Source organism: Condylostylus longicornis, unplaced genomic scaffold, assembly GCF_029603195.1.
Source record: "Condylostylus longicornis isolate FDR11 unplaced genomic scaffold, ASM2960319v2 ptg000055l, whole genome shotgun sequence".
Lineage (NCBI taxonomy): Eukaryota > Metazoa > Arthropoda > Insecta > Diptera > Dolichopodidae > Condylostylus > Condylostylus longicornis.
Window position 1 is genome coordinate 199,813 of NW_026578024.1, and position 25,720 is coordinate 225,532.

The following is a 25,720-nucleotide window of genomic DNA, read 5'->3' on the forward strand; positions in this document are numbered from 1 at the left end:
ACTAAAATATCATTTAAATTAAAATCATTATTTTCTTTTTGTCTTAAATAAAATAAATTTATTCGTTGTTCATATATTTTTGTTTTAAATTAAATTTTTATATAATTATTTTTAATATTTTTTTTTAATCTTAAACGTTTCTGGTTTTAATAAAAGTAGAACCTAAAATAAAATTTAATTTTTATATGAAAACGATAAAATATAAAAATTAAAAAAAGGAATAGTAAAAACTATTCTCATTATAAAAATTTTTCAAATTGAAAAAAAATTTGTTCTAATATGCGTGGCTGCGGCATACAGGCTGGTGCAAGCAAAAAACTTTCATATAAATTTTATTTTTATATTGTATATAATTATAAAAAGAAAATATAAAATCTACGTATGTATGTATAATAAATGTTATAAATATATAAATTTTGCTTTGATATTTTATAAATTTATGTTTCAATTTATATATAAAAATATTACAATATGCAAAAATAGACCAAAGGTTGTATATAAAAATAAAGATAATGTTAAAAAATATTAAAAAAAGGTGAGCAAAATATAGGAAGTTGTTTCAGAAACATGACTTATTTTGAGAGAAGAATAAAAATTTACTTACAATAAATAATGCAGTACATGCATAATACAGTATGCATATGTTTCTTTTATTAATTTTAAAATTTTGCATATTTTTTGAATTATCGTATATAGAAGTTCACTTTTAAGGAATTTGTCTCTCAGTTTAGTTTTTCTATACTAACAATTCTAATTTTAATGAAAATAAAATATCGATATGAAATTTAAATTGTTATGCCAATGTATTGAATATTAGGTTATAAATAAGCCACATTTCTCATACAACGTTGTACTAAAATAAGTTTCTTTTTTTAATAAATATAAACAGTATATATAAAACATTTTTATTCAAATAAAATAGTGATTTATAGATAAATGATTGTAAATAAATTAATGTTTTGATCATTTACAAAAAAACATCGTAAAAACATCGTATTGAAAACTCATAAATAACAATTATAATATTTGTATTAATAATAATTACTATGTTGAAATAAAATGTTATTTCATTTAAAATTAAACAAATAATTAAAATATTAAAAAAACAAGACAAAAAATAAAACACGTGTTAAAAAATTAAGCAAAAATTTTTTTTCTTTTTGATATTTTAGCAATTTAGTTCTTCTAAATTCTAAAATTCTAAAACCAATTATGATTTTAGGATTTCGAAAAATTAAAAACTCAAGATAAAAAATATATAAGAAAACAAACGAAATGCATAATACTGGAATTTACCGAAATTAAACGGAAAGTGTAGGGACGGGATTCAATTATATGTATGTTGAGTGCAAAATGCTTTTGTATTATTTGTTGATCAAAAATGGCAAACTTGTATGAACTAAATATTATATTAATACTATAATAAACGTTTTACACAAGTATGGTCAAAGAATTTTTTTTCGAAACAGAGAAAGATATAGATTGAAAAAAAAAAGAAAATAATTAATAAAAATTAAGAAATTAAAAAAAATATCTAATGTTTGTTTTTTGTACATTATTTACTATACAATTGATATCAGTTGGTTGACATGGTTTTAAAAATGTTTGTGGTAAATCATGTACAATTTTTGTCAAGTGTATATTTGATTGATATCAGTTTTTATTTTAAAATTATTCTTGTAAACATAAACGTGTGTCGCATAATATAAATGTTTTAATGAACATTAAATTAAAAACAAAATCAAATGAGAGAAGTTTACATAAACGCAATATAACATCGGAAAGGCTCTGAACTGTGCGATTTTAATGTTTATTAATAAAAGTTGCCACAATTTTATTAATAAACATATCAACAATCAACAAAACAGTGAAATTGTTATAACCCATTAGTCATTGGCATTATTCTACTGTATTGTGTTTATGAAAATTGCTCTAATAGTTTAAAAAATTATCTGTATATATGTATATGTATATATAGTATAATATATACATATGTATATATATATATATAAATATGGTAACGTTGCTTTTCTACCTTCGAATGGCATTTCCTTTTAAATAATATTAAATATAAACTTTGAATATTTTACTTTCAACTTTAATTTTATTTGAATACATCATTGTTTTCTGTGAGAATATGATATCTACATTTTTGTTATTTCGAATAAAATACAATTGAATTTTTTTTGTGTTATTACCGGTCGTATTGTGAATAAAATAGGTAGGTTATTTTTATTTTACTACAGCATTTAACTAAAGCATTGGCGAATATTTAGAAGATGGTTAAAACAGTTATGAAGATGGTTTAAAAAGTTAACATTTTTAAATATTGCTACTAAATATAACATAGTGTTAAAATTTTAACATATGTTTCTATGCAAAATGAGATATACACTTTTTCCAATTGCAATTAGTATCAAACAAACCTGAATAAGTTTACTTATCTAGTTTTAAATATTTTTGAACGTGTGTTTCACTTATATGTAAATAACCAATTTGAACATTTCAATATGAAGTGTAGAAATGAATATGTGCAGACGTCTCATTTTCAACTTGAACGAAACGGTAAAAAAAAACTAGAATAAATTTTCATTTCAAAAGTGTATAACGAGACATATCTATATTTCAATGACTTCTTGGAAAATTATATGATCTCGAGAAGTGAATAACTGTTGATACATATCTAATTTTGTTAAAAAAATTTTTGGAACAATTGGTTAGTTATAATGTTTTTTGTCAAAAATATAGATATCATGCTCTGACAGAAAACCCAAGACATATATCTATAAAAAGAATTCACAATGTGTTTATCCAATTCTGAAATATTTGCAACTATAGATTTAGAAGAAAGTGTATTTAAAAAGACTGAAAACTTTTAATTTAAAAAATGTGGTCTCAACAATATATTCCTCATTTTCAAATTAATGTCTAAAACATCAAACTGATTAAAATGCTAACTGGAAATATAGTAAGTCTAATTTTTTATTTTAAATATAAAGTTTTTTTTTTTAATTTTACTTACAGAAATTTAGAGTATTTTTTAAAATACATTGATCGTAGACAACATTGTTTTATATAAGAAAAATATTTACTATATTATAAGTGTAGCAAAAAGTTTTCGTTAAGTATGTAAAATGAATGTTCATATACTTTTATTATAATAAAATATATTATTATAATGCTAAAATTTTTTCTTTATTGTGCAAGTTAATATTTATGACTTTTTAATTTAAAGTACACATAAATGTGCTTTAACATATGCAAGGTCAATAAATTTGTGTTTTTAAAATTTAGTTTTTTTTTTCGAAAAGTAATGATGAAAAGGTAACCTTATTTCTAAATTCTATATTTAAAATCAAAAATTGCGAACTTTATTGCAAAATTTTATAGTTACTTAACATGGCTTTTGTATAGTTGGTAAAAATAAATTTAGTCTGGAAAATTTTTTACATTTTCACTTTATACAATATACTCCAATCCCTTAATTACATTAAGTCCCTTTTAATTGCACATGAACAGATATAATCCTTCTCCAATCACATGTTATACGATAAAATAATTATTATTTTAATTTAAAAAAATTTTATATTTTACTGTTTGCTAATATCAATATTTCTCAATATGCAAATAAATCATTTGATTATGCAGTGTCATATACTTGTCAAGTTTAGAAGAATAATTTATCTAAAGGGAACATTTCATTAAGAGTAAAATGAAAATTTAAATTTTTAATCTTCAAAAATCAAGAAGTAGTCTATAATTGCAAATAAAAATAATTAGACTGATTTGAAAAATACGAAGTAAATATGATCTTGTTTTTATTTTACAACTTATTTTTCGAGGAATTCCTGGTTTCAGCATTGTGCATATATAGCATTATTCCAGCTTATGAGTCGATTATATAATTAAATTCATAATTTATTTTCCCCTTAATGCGTTAAACACAATCTTGAATCGACGCAACAATCTGGGGACTCTCGCATACATACATCTTACAAACTAAAAATGCGCTAATGTTTGAGAGAAGCAGAATTGATGGAAGCATAATTTTAATCTTTGCTAGCGTTTCAGTTTTTCATATCATAAAGAAATTCGAATTCCAGAAAATAAATAACATTTCAACATCACTTATTCATAAAAGATTAAAATGTTTTAATGTATTCATTAATTAACAAAGGAGAGAATACGAATAAAATAAGAAAAATACAATATATATAAGAAATATATGTAAGAAACCAAACCAAAATTTAAAATAGATTAAATTTAATTTTCAAACTATTTTTATAAGTTTTATATATATGTGTATATGTAAATATGTATATGGTTATATATATGCACACATATATATAGATGTATACATATATATAGGTAAATATATACCCATGTATATATGTATATATAGATGTATATTTGCATATATATATCACGCCAATGTTAAGTTTAGATATATATATATATATACATATCCATATATATATGTAGATACATATATATATATATATATTATACATTTATATCTGTTATATATATATATTTATATATATGCATATATGGATGTATATATGCATATATATATTACGCCAATGTTAAGTTTAGATATATACATATATATATATATATATATATATATATATATATACATATACATATATATATGTAGATACATATATATATATATATATATATATATATATATATATATTATATATATCTGTTATATATATATATTTATATATGTATGATGTCTATGTTAAATCTATATTCTATATATATACATATATATTATCATTTGACAATTACAAAAAAGAAAATTACTTTTTTTCGCATTTAAGTGATGAAATGAAATCAATTTTAATCTGAATTAAGTATAAAAATATATTTCGAAAAATCAAAATTAATTAATCAAATGCTTGACTAATAATAAAATAGATAAAAAATGAGCTGATATAAATAATATGCCGCCAAGAAACCAATGCCTTTTGAAAAATATTTTAATCTCTTTTTTATATTATATGTTTTGAAAAATAAAAACTATTGGTAATCTTAATAATACATATATATATATATATATATGTGTATATATGTATATATTATATATTTAAAAAAAAAACTAAATTTTGACAAATACAAGAGTTTTTCAATTTGATTTTGTGAAAATTCTAATAAAAAACGTGACATAATTTAAGACTATATTTTATTTTAAAAATTATATATTATAGTTAAAAAATATACATATATTATAAAATTAAAAAAAATATTAAAAAACAAAATTATTTTTCCAATTTTTTTGCAAAGACAGAAATAAAAATTATATGAAAACTCTATTTTTTTTTAATTAAAAAAAACAACTAAATTTCGATTTGTAAAATTTAAACTCTTTGAACTTTTAGCAAATATAAAAACAATTTTCGAATCTTTATTTTTTATGAATTTTCCTTTTTCAAAAATATATTAAATGCAATATACAATTATAAAAAACGTCAATTAAAAGTGGAATGAGCTTTTAAAGCAATCAATTTTTTAATTCAGAAAAAATAAAAAAAAGTAAAAATATCTTTCATACGAGTTCATGCGTATACAATATTATTCTTATATTTTAATAAAATATAATAAGAAAATGAATAGCAGTGTTTCTAAAGTTTTAATGCAATGAAATATGTTTTCAGAATCTGTTATATAACATATGAAAATAAATTATTACTAGGTGCGCTAAATTGAATGAGAAAAATTGCTGATAAACAGTAAAAGTATAATTCCTTTAATAACCTGATAAAATATTAAAGTGAATACTATCAGAAAATTTTTATGGTATATTTGAAACCAAGGTGCTTTTAAGAATAAAAAATCTTAATTTTAAAAATCTTAATCTTTATCTTAATGGTTTTATAACTAAAAAGTATTTGATATTTAATATGAAGCCAATTAAATTCCACTTTTAACTGAAATCTTTGTATTCTATATTCTTTTTTTTCCAAGAACGAAGCCAAAATAAAGCTAACATTTTCAATTTAAATAAAGTGCAAAATCTTAAATACGAGTACATCTGTAATAATTTTAATTTTTTCCATTAGTCATTTAAATGAAAATATTCTATTGAAGTTCGATTTTTAATATAATTAAAAAAAATTGTAATAAAAAAATCAAACCAATAAAAATGTTTTTATATATGTATAAATATAGAATAATTTAAAATATTAGTGAATTGAATAGTTTGCCTAAAACATTCTTTTCATTAATACAAAATAATGTAAATTAAATTTCAACTATATAATTATTGAATATGATGAAAGAAGAATATTGTATTAAAACAAAAGTACAAAAATTCAAAAATAACGAGGTAGTGAAAAAAAAATAAATGAAAAATTTCTATATTTATTTATACTATATAGCAATTAGTGTCCTTTTTATTGCCATAATTAAAATTTGTTCAAATATTATTTATTCATAAATTATGCTTTGTTATTGTATATTAAAAATAATTATTAGTTTTATAATAATTATTTTATATATATATAAATTGATAGTAATGTATATACATTTATATTAAATACTCTCAAAATGTTCTTGAAAACACAATGGAAGTTGATCATGATATCTTTAGTATTTGTAACAAAAAAATAAGTAAATAAAAAAAGGAAAAAAAAAACAAATTAAAAAACAAATAATTTTTTTTATATAAACAGTTCTATAAAAGATATTGGAAAATTATTTAAAATTTCGTTCTAAATACAAGTTGATTGCAGTTTCAATCAAATTTTTGCAATTTCTCATTAAAATTTCTTTTCTTAATTAAACTTGCGGATTTCAAAACAATTAAAAATCGATTTGGGATTTTAAAATTGGAAAATTTTAACCGCGAGTTAAAAAAAAATTTAATAAAAACGAAAAAAAATTTAATTTTATTTTTTTAGCTATTCCAGAAAGCAATCAACGTATTATAAGTCAAAATTAAAAATGTTTTCTTTGATTTTTAATATTATTAAATGAAAATAATATAAGATTATATAAGTATTAACTATTATAAAAACCAAATTAATCAATTATTAAAAAACGAAAAAATTACAAAAAATAAAAGAGTTATATAAAAATTTTCATAAACTTTATATGTATGTATAAATATGTAAGTAAACTGTTGGTACATCATAAATGGTGTACCTCTTTCTTATATCCTTTGTATAAGATCCACCATACTTGCTCCTCTGGGCGGCCAGCTCAGTTATTTCTGGTATCCAACTGGCGAACACAGCCTAATAATTATACATATATAGAGTATATGTAGGTTCCAGTTCAATTTTCGATATTTCTTAAAAAAATTATTTTTTATGATCTTTCAAAATATGTTTTTTTTTTTTCTTTTTCATTTCCATACGTGTTGACTATACAAGCATTTTAAGATTTTAATATATTTTTTAAAATACAATTATTTGTGCATATTTCTCCGTAAACATTTTTCTTATATTTTAATCATATATTTCAAACCTAAATTTTAAAAATTTATTTTGTTTTCTATGTAAAACTTCTAGATACCTATACAATTTGACATTATTAAGCCATTCATAAGTTTAATTTTTGGTATTCCTCTCCTTTTATTTTTTAAGTTCAATTCAATTGAACATACATTTAAGAACATTGCGTTCAAATAAGTTCTATTTTTTCATTATATTTTAACTAACTTAAATGTTTTTTTAATACTTTTCAACTTTTATAAAAAAAAAAGCTGTTGCTCTATTATTTTACTTTTGAATTCAGAATGCGATTTCCTTTGCTTATTATAACTTTAGTAGCGTTATTTTAATTATATGATAACACAACGATTTAAATGAAATTTTAACTCTAAATTAACTAAAAAGACAATATTATACTAATTTATTTTCTTATCTGAATTTTACTTTCGTATGTAACACTCTATATAAATAAAATGTATACGTTATACTAATAATTTAATACAATTTGCTTGGAGTTGATTTAAACATTGAATTTCACAAAAATATATTTACCAGTAAACCTTTTTTTCAAATAAGATTTTTAGAAATTAAAATAATAATTTACAATTTATTCTACGAATTCATTTTCGATGTAAATTAAAATTTAGCGAATTTTTCCGATTAAAAAAAAATATAAAAAAATTTAGTCAATTTTTTTAAAAAGAAAATATTTTTTTTTATAATTAGGTGGCTTCAGCATTTTCAATTTTTTTACTTTAAAATTATTTATTTTAAAATTAACAAAAAAAATTAATTTTAATAAGAAAGCAATTCAAAATTTCACAATAGTGAAAGCTTAATAGTATTTCGAGTAGAAAAAAATTATTTAATTTTGTTTAATTTAAAGTTAACCAAAATATACTTATTTATAAAGTTTTGAATTACTTTTTTGTAAACTTTTAAATAATAACAATGAAATATTTAGGAAAACACATAAATTGTATCATTAAACAACTGTTTAATTTTAATTAAATAATCAAAAAAAAAATATTTTATTGTGAATAAACTGCCAAGATATACAATGACAATATGTATATAAAAACAAACACTTCAATCATCGAACAAAAATATGTTCCATTTTATTTTAAATCTCGATATCAAATTTTTTTGTTATAATGAAGTTATCAAAATTTATTTTATTGCATTTAAGTTTTAAATAATTTCAATCGTTATTAAAAAATAAACGACTTTTATCATTCAATTCTACAAAAAAAATAATAAAACAAATTATGAACAATAAAAATTTTTTTTAGTTTTTTTCAATATACACTTTCTGGATTAATCAAATAACTGATAAAAGAATTTTCGAATTATTTAAAATATTTTTTAATTCGCTTCTTATATTTAACATTTACATAATTCTTTATCGACATTTTTAATTTAGTAACAATTTACGCAAAATTACAAAGTCAATCGTTGAGAAATCATTTTAGTGAAAAAGTTTTTAGATAGTATAATTCATTTATTTGAACTAAATTTCCCACATTGTTATGATTACAAGAAATTAAAATGAAAATAAAGCACCATTATTTGATGCTTTTTTACATAATAACCGAAATATTTTCATTTTATTTACAGTTAAGTGACCAAAATTCCAGAATAATGCTTTATTAATCAAATTTTAAGACAATAATATTGTAAATTCATTTTAATATTTCTTTTAGTTGATAATAACAAGTTAAAACGATGAAAGTCGATGTAATTATACTTGATTTTAGAGTTATTTCTAAAAGATAAAGCGAAACGGAAATGCAATGAATGAATGTTACAATATCATTAACAAAAATAAATCAAATTATCAATTTTTTTTCGTCTTGAAATGTAATTTCCATATTGTTGAATCAATTTAATGAATTTTCTACAATCCTAATGATCATTTTGGTGCATATTTAATACTTTAATTTAATCAATTAACGTCAACAAAAATTAAAGAACAAATGAACGAACAGTTATTAAAAAATACCGTTATATTATATAATATAAATATATGTATTTTATATTTATATATTAACATTTAGTTATTTATATATATATATGTATATATATATATATATATATATGTATGTATGTATATATATGTATATAATATATATATACTATTAATGTTTACTAATATTAAAATGATTAAATATACATAAATTAATTGTTGTTAGTTACGATATGAGGATAATTTTTGACTTCTAAAATAATTTAATTTTGTTGTCGTCTTTAATAATGCTATTTTTTAAATTTATTTTCATTTTTACATTTTGCAAAATTTTGAATTATTTCGAAAAAATTTCTTGACAATTCTGGCTTTTATTTTATAAATTTTATTTTATAATTTTTTCAAAATGTTATTTAACATGTTTATTGAATATAGTTGAAATAAAAATATGTATGTATTGAGATTGGCTTAAAAATTTATAATCTAAAAGAAAATCAAAACAAAAATGATACAATATACTATATGGAATAAACAAATAGGGTAACAGACTATGTTTCTCTTTAAAAAAAAGTACACAAAAATGAATAAAAATAAATAATTAAAATAATATTTAACGTTAATTAAACTATACAATAGAAATGTGTATATATTCAAAATTTAAATGGTTTACATGTACATACATATATATAAAAGTAAGAATAGTATATAAAAAAATCAAAAATTATGTTCTTCTCAAACATATAACGTATTTCTTTGAAGGTATAACTAAATGTCAACTAGGAAATTAATTTATTGATTAATCTTTTAATCGATTTGTAAGTAAATTTGTTACATAAAATAATCGATATAGTCAAAATATCTTTTTTGAAATTTAAGCTTCGAATGCTTAAAATTGGAATTATAATAGATGGAATTGCATAGGAAATCGTACGGTATGTACTCGTAAAATTAAAAATTATACACAAAATCAAAATATATAATTCAAAAATTTTCCTTTATATATTGACTTGTAAATACATTTTGTGTGATTAGAATTAATTATATAATATAACATAGATTTTTTTAATTTATATTTATTAGATCAATTCAAAATATATGTATACATATGATAAGAAACTTTGATAATGAAGACTTTTCGTAACGGTGTGAGGTAAAATTCTTCAAAAAATTCATACATTGACTTAATGAGTATTTGTATTCACATTAAGCATACAAAAAGTAAGTTTTTTTGTTTGAATATAAAGGAATTTTTATTGAAACAAGGGGAATTGAAATATAAGGGAATTTCAATTTTTATATGTATGTCACATAGATAGTTTTGTGATCATTTATATTTATACACATAGATGTTATGTAAGGAAAAGAAAAAGGAATGATAAATTCTAATTAAGAACTAAAATAGTTTAGTTTACAATATTGTTAAGTGCTTTTGTGAATCGAAAAATACTTATTTTTGAAATAAAAAAAATTTTTCAGATTTTTTAAATTTTTTAAATGTTATTTGTAAGTTTATTCAATAAGAAAAGTTTTTTTATATAGCTATATAGTTATTATGGAATTTCTACCTCTTTCCATGTTCTCTTTTCAGTTCACCACCATATTTCGAACCACTACCAACTAGTTCAATAATCTCTGGTATACTGCTGGCAAACATTGCCTAAAATTAGTTTATTTGATTTATGATTTTTTGTCTTTAAAACTTAAAACGAATTTTATTGGTTTTTGTAACTTGATTGTTTAATGTTATTTTTAAATGCAATTTAAATTTTTATAAATAAAATATTTATTTATATTATGGGAAAAAAAATTTTAAATTTTCGAAATTAAAAAAAAAATAAAAAAGTAAAATTAAAATTCTTACACTATAAATATTAGAACAAGAATATCAAAATTTGTTTAAAATATTTTTTTACATCATGTACATACATATATAACATATTGTTTGAAAGATAATTTTTATTTATAGGAATAAATAATTAATGACGGTAAAATAAATTTTATAATAATAAAGTTAAGGTATAATTATAATTATGAAACTATTTTTAAATTTTTTTTAAATAAGTCTTAAATTTCGCAAAAGTTTATTTGAAAATTTAAGCTTAAGAAAGCTTCACCACTGCATCATTTCAACGGCATGAAAGCTACATATATTGAGATTTTTACCTAAATTAGTACATCAAAGAGCCTCTTATAAACAATGATGTATTTAAACAATGATGATAATAAACAATTTTGTATATTTAATGTACATATGTGTTTTATTAAATTGAAAAGTTATACAGCAGCCAGCATTTGAATCAATTTCACTTTATACAATTATCGATAAAATAATTTAATGAAAATAATTGAAAGATGCTCTGATATTATTAATAGTGAATTAGATGAAAAATATTTTTTTATTGAAATGGATAAAAGTTTCATATCCAGTATCATCTGCTTTGTAAATTTTGTTATGTATATATTTAATGCTTTTGTTACTCTAACAGCCATATTTACAGTATTTCTCTATACATGTGTAGAAGAATAGTGAATCATTGTAGATGAAATTTGACTATATAAATCTATTATAGCTATATTATAACTGGTGCAATATACATTGAGGATAATTAACTAATATGATTTTTCATTAAAAAATTTTTTTCAGTTTTTAACGACTTCCTAAAAATATTTATATGCACATATATGTGAATACATACATGTTCAAATTATGAATAGATATTTACATTACATGATTAGGCACACACATACTCGTATGTGTACACGCAAAAAAAACATGTATAGACGCATACTTTCTTATTCTAAAATTTGATATGTGTATATACAAAATAATAAATAGGTACATATATTATTTTAATTATTAACTAATTTAACTATGTGTATATCTTACATTTTATTTACGTTAATAATCATTACTAAAAAAAAACATGTATATTAAAATTTCCGTTCTCAATCTCAAATCAAATTTTAAAGAAATCAAACAAAACTCATGAACAAAGTTTGATAATGTAAACCAGTTTTGTCAAATCGTGCGAAATTTCCCATTTCGTGGGAATTTTTAAACCTTGAAGGGAAAATGAAAAAAAGCAAAGGAAATTTAACTGAAAAGATTTTATTAATTTATTGTTTTTGTTTTATCAATTTTACTAGTCAAATTTTAAAACATGTATTTATTTTAAGCTATATAGTTTTTCGGAAAAAAGATAGTCCGCAGTCGAATTAGGGCCGTAATATTTTTTAGTAAGCCCGTTTTCCTTTACATCATTTTCTCTTTCTGTAACACTAACACTAATTACCTTCTCTTCAGTGACAGATATTAGCAATAATTGGCAATTATTATTTCGTTCGAGTTTTACGTTAACAGGAAGCAAAATTTAAAGTCATATAAAATATTTAATATTTAAATTTAAGTAAAATTGATAAATTTTGTTTTACAAACTTCAAATCAATAGTCATTACGTCTTAAAAATTAATTCAGATATAAATTTTCATGAAATTAAGATATACGACAGACTGACAAACCGAAAATTGAATACGCCGACGATACCTGGTATTAAATAATGCTTCTTTAAAAAGTGAACGTATGAAATTTGGTGCGATCACAGCACTTCGCTTTCTGTATTTTATCAATAGTTTAAAATAAAAATCTATATAAGAGTAAGAGGAAAACGAATATTTTTGTTAGTTAAGTTGTAGAGTTGAAATAATGCAATGAATTTCTTCATGAAAATGAATTGAACTATGATAAGTGTATTTTATTTAAAAACAATACTATATATTATAAGTCGAATAAAGTTTCAAAAGAGAAAAAATGAAAATTTTTGGACAACGAATGGTAAATTAAGAACTATCGGCACAAGACTTGAATTATACTATCAGCAGAAGATGTATTACATTAAAATGTAATGAAATTGGACAAATAGAACACAATTGTTTTTTTTTTAATTCAAAACTTGCATTTAAATTTATTATGCCTGTATGTAGGTTATAAAGACATTCAAAGAATGTCTCTATAAAAGAAAAATGCATTTTACAGTACATACGACTATATGAAAATTTTAGGATTTTTTCAACTTTATTTACGGGTTCTAAACTTTTTTGCAATAATGTATCTGTTTACGTATATTTTGATAATAATATGTTACTCAATTTGGACTGTAGAATCTAACCTCAAAAAAGGCAAAAATCAATAAAAAACATAATTTTTTTTGCAGATCAAATGATTTATATTTTTTTACCTCGATAATTATTATAAATAAGTATGCACTTCTTTTGAATTGACAAGTAATATACGTTTATAATTATCACGCTTGAAAGACGTCCCACCATTAATTTTCAAAATTCTTACAAAATAATATCTTAATATTATAATTTTGTTTTTTTATAACCTGCACCTTCGTGAAGGGACATGTATATACATACATTCTAGCTCAGCGTAAAATTCTGCGTTGATTTAGCCATTTCCGTCAGTCCGTCCGTTCAATCGCACGACAACTGAGAAACGAATTGTACAATCGACACCAAACTTTCACAAGTTCTTTATTTTCAGCCAGCGGCGGCTACTATTACAATTGGAGTAGTTCGGACAACGGGTTCGGTAGCTGCCATACAACTCTAAATGATAATTATATATATTCGGAAAAATAATAAAGTAAGATTCATGAAACTTGGTAGTCGTGCGTCCAATTTTAGGTCACATATATCTCTGAAGTTTTGATAGAATGGCTTGGCAGGTTTGGGTAGCTACCATTCAACTTCAAAAACAAATTTTAAATATTTGAAAAAATAATGAAACTTGAAATATTTGAAAAAATAATGAATTCATGAAACTTGCCAGTCGTGTGTTCAATTTGAAGCCAGACATATACGTGAAGTTTGTATAGAATGGTTTGGCAGGTTTAAGTAATTGGTATACAACAATGAAAGCTAGATATTTAAATAAAGTTGGGTTAAGTGGAAATACTGCTTTTAAAAACAATCTATGTATACCTACTACACTGATAAAATTATTTTCATTCATTTGCGAAACTATTTCTAGAATTGCATATAGTTAGGATGAACGGTTTATGCAGTTTTTGAAATAAAGCAAAAATTAATTTGAAGAGGGGTTAACATAATGCTCGATTTTAAGGGTTAATTGCATGAGTTAAGAAAAATAATTATATTTTTTACTGGAATGGAATTTACCGTTAGCTTTCTGCGTTTATAGAAATTTGAAAAAGCTTGCGGTTTCGGAAACATAAGGCGTCAAAAATTTAAATTTTACAAATTTCAAGAGGCGATAACTTGAGAGGAGGTGGAAATGGAAAAAAAATTTCCTATAGCGAAATGAACTATTTAACAGCTGCTGAAATTTCAGAAACCTACAACCTGGGGTGTAGAAAAACAGTATCAAAAATTTGGAAAAAAGGATTTTAGATAATGGTAAATTAGAACGGCCATTTTGTTTTTTTAAAGTTTGACTATAGTATGCCGCGATAGGAGAGGCAAGACATGGCCTTTCTGCGTTTGCAAAATTAGAAAAATGCTTATGATTTCACTGCAATAAATAGTTAAAAAATGGCATTTTTAGGATTTTGGCGGGGTATAACTTCAAGAGCGGGGAAGATAGGTAAAAATTTTCTTCTACAGAAATAAGTTTCTAGTAAAGATCTATGTACGTGTAGAATTTCAGCTTTCTATCTTCCAGGGTGTAGAAGTTTAAACTTCAAGAAGATATGTGACCTTTAATTTGACATACTACTGCCAAATTTCATAAACCTAACTCTATTGTTTTTTTGAATATTTTAAATTAGCTTTTGGAGCTCTATTGTAATTACCCGAACCTGTTAAGCTATTCCACTAAAATTTCAGGGTTACATCTCATCTAAAATTGGATACACAAGTGCCGAGTTTCATGAATCTAGCTTTAATTTTTTTCCAAACATTTAAAATTAACTTTCAGAGTGGTTCAAACTCCTTCTAGTGGTTACAAACTCCATACCAATTAAAGCTAGATTCATGAAACTCGTAAAGGGTATATTCACTTTGGTATGGAGTTTGAAACCACTTGAAGGAGTTTGAACCACTATATATTCACCAAAGTGAATATACCTTTCACGAAATACGTGAAATACGGATGAAATAACCGCAATTTAATACCCTTCTTCTTCCCGATACATTTTTATAATACCCAAACCCACTACATGTGTTATAATTGTGTTACTTATATATCATTTGACAAAATCATTTTAAAATGTAATAAAAATTAATGTAAAATTATATGAAATAAAAAGTCAATTAAGGTTGATTAATAAAGCTGAAGTCAGTTAAACATCAAAACATCAAACATTTCAAATGAATTTTGCTTGATAAGAATTGGATGGTCATCTAATTTTTTTTCATCAAACGAAATCCAAAAACAAATTAACAATGTTTGATTGCCTTAGACAACATTTATATATCAAACATTGATCATTTTCTTCTTATGAAACAAAATCCAAATTCTGTTCACCATCCCTGCAAGATAATACAGAAAATACACTTTAACTTCAATTTAAGTCTCTTCGGTTTAGTTTTTTTTATTTTAAATTTTCCAATAATTACCAGCTAAATATTTATTTTACACCTTTTTTTATTTACATCTTCTTTTTCGAAAATTAAGATAAATATAAAAAAGGTAAATTTTACAATGAATGTAAACAACAATTCGCAGAAATCAAATGAAATTTTTATGAAATTTTTATAATCATATTTTTATTCAGTTTTAATTAATTTTCTGTTCATTCAAAACAGCATTGATTTTTGTTTTTTTTTTTTTCCAGAAACCATCTATCGATATTAGCACTAATATATATCGGGTTTAAATATAGCTGCACAAAAATACCAAGTAAACTGAGGATGAGATAACTCGTATTTGGTGCCATATAGAAAAGAATGCAATTTATGTGTTATCTCTTAGTTGGGAATAAAGTTTATAGTTTAACTAAAAAAATTTTTAAAAACGAGTTTTCCCTAAAATATTACTCACGCTGAATTCGCCATTCAAAAAAAATTTTTTTAAACTATTCGTTTTGGAGACAATGAATATTAATCTGAATTAAAGTGTATTTCAGTTTCCGCCATTTTTAATCTGATAGGAATTGAACGATATCCTCTTTTTTCCATCCAATAAAATCTAATGTCAAACAAAATCCAAAGACAAATCCAGCTTTTTTTAAATTTAAATCAGATCAAAAAGCTCATTAACAAAGTTCGGTGATAGCAGCCACATAAAATGAAAAATTTTTTTTTATTGTAAAAGTAAGTAGATAAGATAGCTAAATAAGTAGGTACGTAGGCAAAGTCGAAAGTATGTATGTAGATCAACTTACTTTAGTATAAAGTTAAAAATTGTGAACATAATTTAGATTTTCATTTCCTTACATAATATGTTTGTATTATATTTTAAACATATTATATTTTACATGCTTATGTTAAAATAGATTTTTATGTATGTGTAAATAATACATAAATATATACTCACTTATAAAAATATTTACAGGGTGATTCAGTAATGAGCACAATATTATATACCATTGTTTAGGGCCTAGGTGGCAAGACTTATGAAACCTGCGTGCCAAATTTTTAAAAATTATTTATTTTGTTATGCAAACGTACCGCGAAGTTTTTATCAGGGAATTAAACTGAAAAATAACTTTATATAACAATTGTAAAAAATTGGCTAAGCATCAAATAATTTTTATTTCAATAAAAAAAATATACCAGTTCAATTTTGCAAAATCTAAGTAATAAACAAGTAAAAACGTTTCAGTTGATATAAACCGATAGAATAATACCCTGCACTTTGGCTATCTAAGTTTAAAAAGTTGTTCTTAAAATATTTAGAATTAGCTTTTTTTGTTAAATGGCAATTACTCGAACATGTCGGACGGACATGTCTAAATCAGCGCATAATTTTTCGCTGACCAAAAAAATATATACATCTCCATACCGGAGACGAATTTAGGCTTTTATTAAAACAAATGCAAGTGATAAACAAGCTAAAACAATTTTTCCTAAAATTTTATACATAAAAAAATTTTTAAATTTTTAATTTATTTTTCCCTTAAAATTTTTTAAAAAATAAAAATATGAAAATGTTCAATTCCACGCCTGCTATAGAATATTCGAAACGTGCCAAGCTTGGCACGCGTGCCAATGATTTGCTGTCTACGGTTTAGAATATCAAAAATGGGTAAAATTTTTATTTGGAACTAGTTTTCAAAACTCAACGATTTCCGAGATAGGAATTTTAGCGAATTTTCACGAAATTTTTTTTTATAAGGGCTTTCAAGCCCTTAATAGCCCTTTCAAAAACTATTCATTTGAAACTTCTATTTTTTTCAGAAGGGAAGTTATAAGCAAAAAAGCTTGGGCAAGAAAAAATTACAATCCCTGTATCGTGGAAATCGTGGAGTTTTGCCAAGTAGTTACAAAAAAACATTTTAAAAATTTTTGATGCCCTAAACATTGATATATACTCGTAATATTGTACTCTTTACTGAATCAACGTGTATATATATATATAAATATTATTTATAATGTATATATATATATATATATATATATATATATATATATATATATATACATATATATTTATATATATTATATACATTTTATGTATTTGTGAATATATAAATATATATATTTATATATATATATATATATATATATATATATATATATATATATGATAATATCAACACAAGGAGACTGTTATAAATAATATTACAATATTTCTAATTTTTACAATGTTTTTCCTTTTTAGACAATTATTAAAAAACTAGATGAAAAACTATGACGGAAATGATAAGAAAATATTTTTATTCATAACAAAATGTTATTGACATTTAAGGAAACTGTTAAAAAAACAAAAAATGATAGGAAAAAGAAAAAAACAAGATAAACAATGCTGAAAAAAATTTAAAATATACAAGTATATTAATTATTTCTGTTCGAGTACCTATAGATTAGTCTATACAAACAGTAAGTAAAATAATAAAAGTGAACAATTTTCACTATATTTATTTTATAATTCACATCCTTTTGTAAGTCATACTTTTGTATTTTAAAAATTAGCAATTTGATTTTCTAATTAATTTTTTTTTTACCTTAAATATATAATAAATAGCCGCAAAATATTTACTTTTAGAATTTAAGGTTCTTCCTAATACACAATGTTTTCACACCTTAACCTTTCGCTAAATTTTTCAATTGAATTTCATTTTCTTTTTTATTTTATTTAATTTATATATATATACAAAAAAATGTAGTTGTAATAATATATGTTATTCCTTTTTTTAAATTTATATAATTAAATTTTAAACAAAACTAATTTTTTTATTAATTAATTATAATTTTCGATACTTTTTCCGTTTTTGTTATTTATTTGATTGAAATTACTCGGTTTTTTATTTTTTGCAAATGAAACATTTTATACTTACCAACCCGACGAGTAAGAAGAACACCAAAAATGTTCTACCTAATACAGTCTCACAGTAAACGTCACCATATCCTACCGTTGACATGGTCACAATTAGGAAATAGACACAAGTCCAATAGGATAATTGATGAGGATTTTTAAAATCGAATGGATCACCAGAATTTTCCAACTAAAAATTTTAAACAAACATTGTGTACTGTCATATTTCATACAACAAATTATTTATTAATCAAAATTCAAATTACCAAATGTATAATCCCAGCCGCTGTCAACCATACTGATATAAAAATTGAGACTAATTGCGCTAAACGTATAGAGCTCGATGTTTTCAGTACGTTTAAATATTGCAAAATATCTGGAACTGTCATAAGACGAAGCGCTCGAAGGAATCGAAGACCTTGAGTAATAATTATAAATAACGAATTTTAATTTGATTTAGAGCAAAAGTATATATATAACGTAAATATATTTTTCAATATATATAATAAAAGTAACAGAAAATAAAAGACAAATTTATTGGTGTAAATTAAATTGAAATACACCAATGTGCTTTCATGTATACCAAACAAAATCCTTAATAAGAATCTGGTTCAACTAAAGCTATTTTGGTTCAATAAGAGGTATAAATTTGGTTTATTATAATAAATTTTTAAACTTACCGATCCATGTCCGATCTAAATATATTGATACAAAGGACGGGGGTATTGTAAAATAATCTACGAAACTGTACATTTCTAGCATAAACCAAAGTTTGTCCGACGCTGCTATGAACTGAAAATATATATATGCTATAAATTGGCCAACAAAAAATATTTACAAAAAAGTATTTGTGTTTATTTTTTGTAAAATTTCATGTTTAAGGAAAAAATTACTCTACAGCAGGCCTCTTTCGGAACCTGTTTAGGAAACGATCTCTGTTTAGGAAGGAGAGTACCGTTGTATCTATTTGTGCGAGAAACAGCGGTACTTTTTGACATTCGTTGGAAAATAGGTTACAATAGGTTATCCAACAAGCATGCAAAGAACTTTGCAAGTAAGATGTCAAAACCGTTTGAAAAATGAATTTTTAGAAAATTTTCGTTTTCCTTCTTTAAATAACGGTATTTTCCAGGAAATTTCTATAATAACAAATTGCGCATTTTCCAAACATTCTGTCAACATGCCACTCATAGTCGTAACCTTCCTAGTTATAGAGAAATTGCTTTTTAATTGTTGCAATTCTAAAAAATTTACTAATTTGCACCAGGGAAATTTTGAAAAGATACAATATTACATCATCCTGAAAAATACCGTTATTAAAAAATAAGCGAGAAAATTTCTAAAAAATCCACTTTTAAACGTTTTTAGCGTATAAACTAAAAGTATACTTGTATACTTTTATGCAGGGTGTCTGGAACTCAATGGTATTCCCGAAGCAAGGTGATAGAAAGCATGTAGACGAATAAAAAACTCCTAGTAACATTTTTCTTTTTGGGCCTTTGTTCTCGAGTTATGGGGCCAGTTGTAACACGCCAAAACCGCCTGATTTTCATATTTATATTTACACCTCTGGAAATGTGACAGATAAATTTAACTTTCTAGACTCATTTTAAAGCTAATGAAATCCTCATTTAAACGGTATTTCAGCGGTTTCAAAGATTTTTCTAGTTTCAGATATATTCAAGGGCAAAGTCAAAATTTGTTAAAATAGAATTTTTTCAAACAAAAACAAATTTCTTTAAGCTTTATTTCGCAGTATTATGCATTATTAACATGTATCTTTTCTTTTCCAAAATGAAAGACATTTGCAATACCTTTATTTCTCTACAAAATATTTCTAAAACTTTCAGGAATATCGTGTCTACGAGCGAAATTTAAGATGAAATTTAAAAAAAAAGCGTCGTTTTTTTTTAATAAAAAAATTTGTGTCAATGCGCCACTGTATGAAACACTCTGTGGATACATAGAATTATATTCACAATATTGTAAGAGCCATTATTTATTGACATCCAAAATTTATAATATTGCATATCGTAACAATAAACGTAATTATAGAAATTTTGGAAAAGATTATGAAATATATTTTTATAAGAAAAGCTTTAAAACATTAGAAAATTCCTTGTTAATAAAAATGTTTTAAAAGAAATTTCGAAACAAATTTTTTAAACAAGAATAAATAATATAAAGTACAGTAGAAATCTGCTCTAGTGAACGCCCGACTTTATGAACTTCCCAGTCGAGTGAACACGAAAATTTTAGCATTGACTGCCTTACACTGTGAACAAAAATTTTTATAAGTGCCCAGTATAGTGAACAAATTTTACAAAACTGTTTTTTTTTTATATTATTCTTTTTATTTTTCTCATCGTAACGGGATTTTTCAAGTTGAATTACAAAAGAGAGCATTATTTTGTTTATTTAACATATAAGTCATACATTGTGTTAGGTAATGGCATTCAATTAAAGTGTAATTTCGATAAAATAAAAGTGTTCAAGTTTTTTTTTAAAATACCGAAAACAAATATTAAAAGAAAACATTTGAATTTAAATGAAAAAATTAAAATTATAAAATCTTTAGAGTCAGGAGTAAGTGTTACAACATTATCTAAGAAATTTGGTATAGCTAAATCAACCGTGTACGCGATTAATAGCAGAAAAATGAAGTTAAAGAGCCAAATTCGGTTACTAATTTAACCGAAAATGTGATAGAAACAGTTGAAGCAAAAATTTCTGATTATGAAGCCCTTGAACCGCTAAATAAGACTATACAATGGGCTGCAGACAACGATATCTTGTTAACCGACCAAGTCACACAAGAGTAAATATTGTTTTAAAAATTTCAAATAAAAAAAAAATTCAAAAAAAAGTAACTGAATACTTTTCTAAACAATAAAGCTTTAAAAACTACTTTTTAGTTTAATTTATTTGACATTTAATACAGTGAACAGGTTCAATAGAACGAACAGCCTGTGTTTTTATTATGTTCACTCGAGCAGATTTCTACTGTATTTAGTTTATTATGAAATACACATTCGTAAATGTGAGCTATTAAGGTTTCGGTTAAAAAAATTTGAATAATATTAGTTTTCAAAAATTCTTCACAAAAATTCATGACGTTCACATAAATTGTAGCTCTTTAACAGGAAATTGTAGCTCTTGAATGTGAAATTGTAGTTTTTTAACAATGAAATAGGCTAAAGTTGGCAATATTTTATGTACATATTTTATTATGTGTATTATTTGTGTAATTAATAGTATAAAAATTATTAATGATTATTAACTAAAAAATTAATAATATGTCTACTTACCCGTATAAAAAAGTAAACCATAAAAAATATGTTGAATGCGAGATCAATTTGTTGTGTGGTATTGTTGCTCCACTTTTGACATCTTTCCACTTCTTCGTTTGAAGCGTCAATAAAATATATAATAAGCGAAGCAATACTGAGTATAAAAACGAGTACCACCTTAAAATAAAAGAAAACAATAGTTCAAACAATTAGTGAAATATAAAATTATACTCAAATTATAACACAAATTTATCTCTTAAAACATTATAAAACGTTATACATATTAAAAAAGCTTTTTGAAATAATTTTTATATTGAAAATTAGAAATTAAATTTCAAGAAATTCCATCATTCATTCCGGAGATATGGCAAGATATGTAAAATCGTCTTGTAGATCAGTTACCCTAATCTGTTAATTAGTTCTCTTTATATACGCAAAAATATATATGTATTTGACCCGTGGTAAACGTCCAATTATTGACACCTGGTTTCTTCCAATGGTTAGGAAGTTTTGCGTACGGTCGAATGAAGCCTATACATGAAATTTCAAGTGAATCTGTTGAATATTTTCTACAAAATGATCAAAAATATAAAACAGGCCAGTTAAAAGGTCCAGTTCTCGAGGTCTGGTATATCCCAAAAAATGATCAATTTGTGCCATGGTCGAAATAGAGTTACATATAAAATTTCATCAAAATCGGTTCATTTCAAATTGAGATACACGTGTGCTCACACAAGCCGGCAGACCGACAGACTGACAGATCGACAGGTTGCTAAAAATAGTTTTTTTATACTCCCTTACTATGGAGAAGTGCGTTCCCACCGAAAACTCGACATTCAAAGTTTGTCGCCATCACATAACCTACCTTATTGTATACACAATGCGGTCGGTAAAAAACATTCAACAGTTTTGAAAAAAAATGCCAAAGATTTAACTAAAAAGATTTACACTTTAAAAAGTTAAGAAGTTGCCTCTCAATTTTTTTTTGCATTTTTTTTTTGTCAATTTTTAATTATGTGATTTTAAGCGAGCGAAATTGAACGAATTTAGACATTATGATGTCGAAAATTACGTGATTTTAAGAAAGCTTATGAATTACGAGAGTTTTCTATTAAGCGAGGTTTGAAGAATAAACAGAGTTCAACCTAAGCGTGTTTGACTATATTTACCTACAAAATACAACAACGTTTTGAGAAAAAATATTTTCAAAGGTCATTCCTTTTAAACCGTGCTATAAAAACGTTGCTTCGGCCTATATAAATGTAAATGTACAAAAATATAATTTTTGTTTATATAGTACATGATGTGCGTACATACATGTACATATTTTATAATTTTTATAACACATGTTTCTTGTATTGAGTATCGCCTTTATTTTTCTATAAACTTCCTTTTAAGGGTCAGATTGAGGCGTTCACAAATATTTTCATATTGCGTTTAGCCTGCTCCCATCGCGATGTGCAAAATATTTTACTATGTTACTATATATTTTTCATTTTATATTTTCATTATATATATTTACATATAATTATTTATTACATATTTTCCACAAATACATATGTAATATATAACCGGCATACGTGCTCAAATGAGTATCTACATATATATACATACATGCGTGTATGTATATATATATAGATACTCATTTGGTGAAAATATTATTTTTTTGCGAATGTGTGAAAATGGAATGCGTGTAACATCTTCTACAAAAGCGCTATGAGGATATAAAAGCCATTTAATATTGTGGGAAATACAGCAAACTCCTTTTATTTATTGAAACTCGAACTTCATAAATTACATTTCCATTCTAACTGGATCGCCAAGTACTTCGTTGTGTAGCACTCTGGTGTCTGTATTTCTCTACATTTCCTTTATTAGTGTAATCAAGAACCTGCAGTTGATAATAGAACAATTCACAGAATTCAACTCCCTTATGGATAGCACTCGCAAATAAGGTTCTTAATTACACTAATAAAGAAAATGTAGAGAAATACAGACACCAGAGTGCTACACAATGAAGTACTTGGCGATCCAGTTAGAATGGAAAAGTGTGTCAAACAGTTCAACATAGTACTTGATGAAGTAATGAGAAAACATTAGCGTCTCCAAGAGGTATATGCTCTATTATACATCACCTAGAGGGCCTTGACTCAGTAGATAACATAGTCCTACTGTCTCGTACCTTCCCAGACATTTTTGCAAAGTTGCCCAAACTTAGTGAACAAGCCGAAAAAGTGGTCTTAAAATCAATCAGGTGAAACTAAAATTGTCGTGCGCGTAAATGTAGATAACTGGGGCAGCTTTGTAGTCAACATAAGCCCAATAGAGGATATCGCTCACTTTAAATACCTTGTTAGTATCATTAGCACAAAGGGTGGAGCGGATGAAGACATCACGCATAGAATAAAAATGGCAAGAATGTCATTTGGGCGACAATAGAAAAAAACCCACTATAAAAAGAAGAAAATGGAAATGGATTAAACATACAATCGGAAGGGTTATATCGTGATATAAAATAAGGAGAAACCATGCAAATGGGGTGATAAAGGTTGAAATGCGCATGTGAAATAAAGTTTTTTGTCCAACACTTTGTCCAATGACAAGATATTTTTAATTCATTGATGTTGATGCTGTTGATTCTTACTTAAAATTTCATTCGGAAAATTAAGCACGAAGCTCAAACAAAGGCAAAAAAAAGTGAGAAAAGATATAGTTGACCGTGTCAACTCTATGATACTCGTACGAATAAATAACTTTATATGTCGAAAATTATTGACATACGGTTTCATACAACCTCTAGTGCTATTTTTTGTGTATATAGTGGTTACCATATAAACGCATACAATCTAAAAGAGTTTTATTTAAAGTGATGGCCACATCACCAAATTCGTTCCCTTAAAACTTCCGCCTTGTAGCTTCAATAATTTCTGAGCTATGAAGAAACAGCTTATGAAATTATATGACAACTACTATATAGCTTATAAAGCTATATGGCGACTAGAAGTCGAGAAATTTCAACGGCTTTTATAAAACATAACCGTCATAACAAAATATTTGTTTGTACAAATTTTCAAAACTATGCTCTGGATAATTTCTAAAATATAGCCAAATAACTTTTGGAGTTGACTAGAAGTCGAGAAATTTCAACGGCTTTTATAAAACATAACCGTCATAACAAAATATTTGTTTGTACAAATTTTCAAAACTATGCTCTGGATAATTTCTAAAATATAGAAAAAATAACTTTTGGAGTTATATTGCAGCTATCACAAGTGCTCTGAAATCTCAGCAATTTTACCACATCTGATATTGCAAAATTTGAGTAGTGTAGGTTGAGCCGTTTTTAAGATATAGCAAAAAAACTTTTCAAATTGTATGGCAGCTACCAGAAGTGGTCAAGCAATTTTAATGAATTTTATTAAATACGAAATTTCATTACCATAGTTTCAATAATTTCTGCTACCCGAACCAGTTTTGGCATTTACCTTAATAAATCATTTGTGAATCTTTGTAAACTCGGCTAAATTAGCTTTTGAATTATCGTTGGGACGGACGGACAGACATAATTAGATCGATT

At 24.0% G+C, this 25,720-nt stretch overlaps 1 protein-coding gene across 37 annotated transcripts in view; it reads right to left on the bottom strand.

The window, feature by feature from the left end:
- LOC129611797 (calcium-activated potassium channel slowpoke) overlaps nucleotides 1-25,720 on the bottom strand; it is a 123,670-nt gene that overhangs the window by 79,720 nt on the left and 18,230 nt on the right. For 18 of the 37 annotated variants that reach the window (XM_055525131.1, XM_055525119.1, XM_055525145.1 and 15 more), the window contains exons 4-8: nucleotides 22,162-22,320; nucleotides 19,534-19,645; nucleotides 19,120-19,271; nucleotides 18,876-19,043; nucleotides 10,977-11,068 (exon numbers count right to left, since the gene is read on the bottom strand). In XM_055525131.1, the coding sequence (XP_055381106.1) occupies nucleotides 10,977-11,068; nucleotides 18,876-19,043; nucleotides 19,120-19,271; nucleotides 19,534-19,645; nucleotides 22,162-22,320 (683 nt within the window). Of the gene's footprint in view, nucleotides 1-7,155; nucleotides 7,248-10,976; nucleotides 11,069-18,875; nucleotides 19,044-19,119; nucleotides 19,272-19,533; nucleotides 19,646-22,161; nucleotides 22,321-25,720 lie in introns of all 37 variants that reach the window. The other 19 variants (XM_055525140.1, XM_055525120.1, XM_055525107.1 and 16 more) reach the window with 2 other exon arrangements.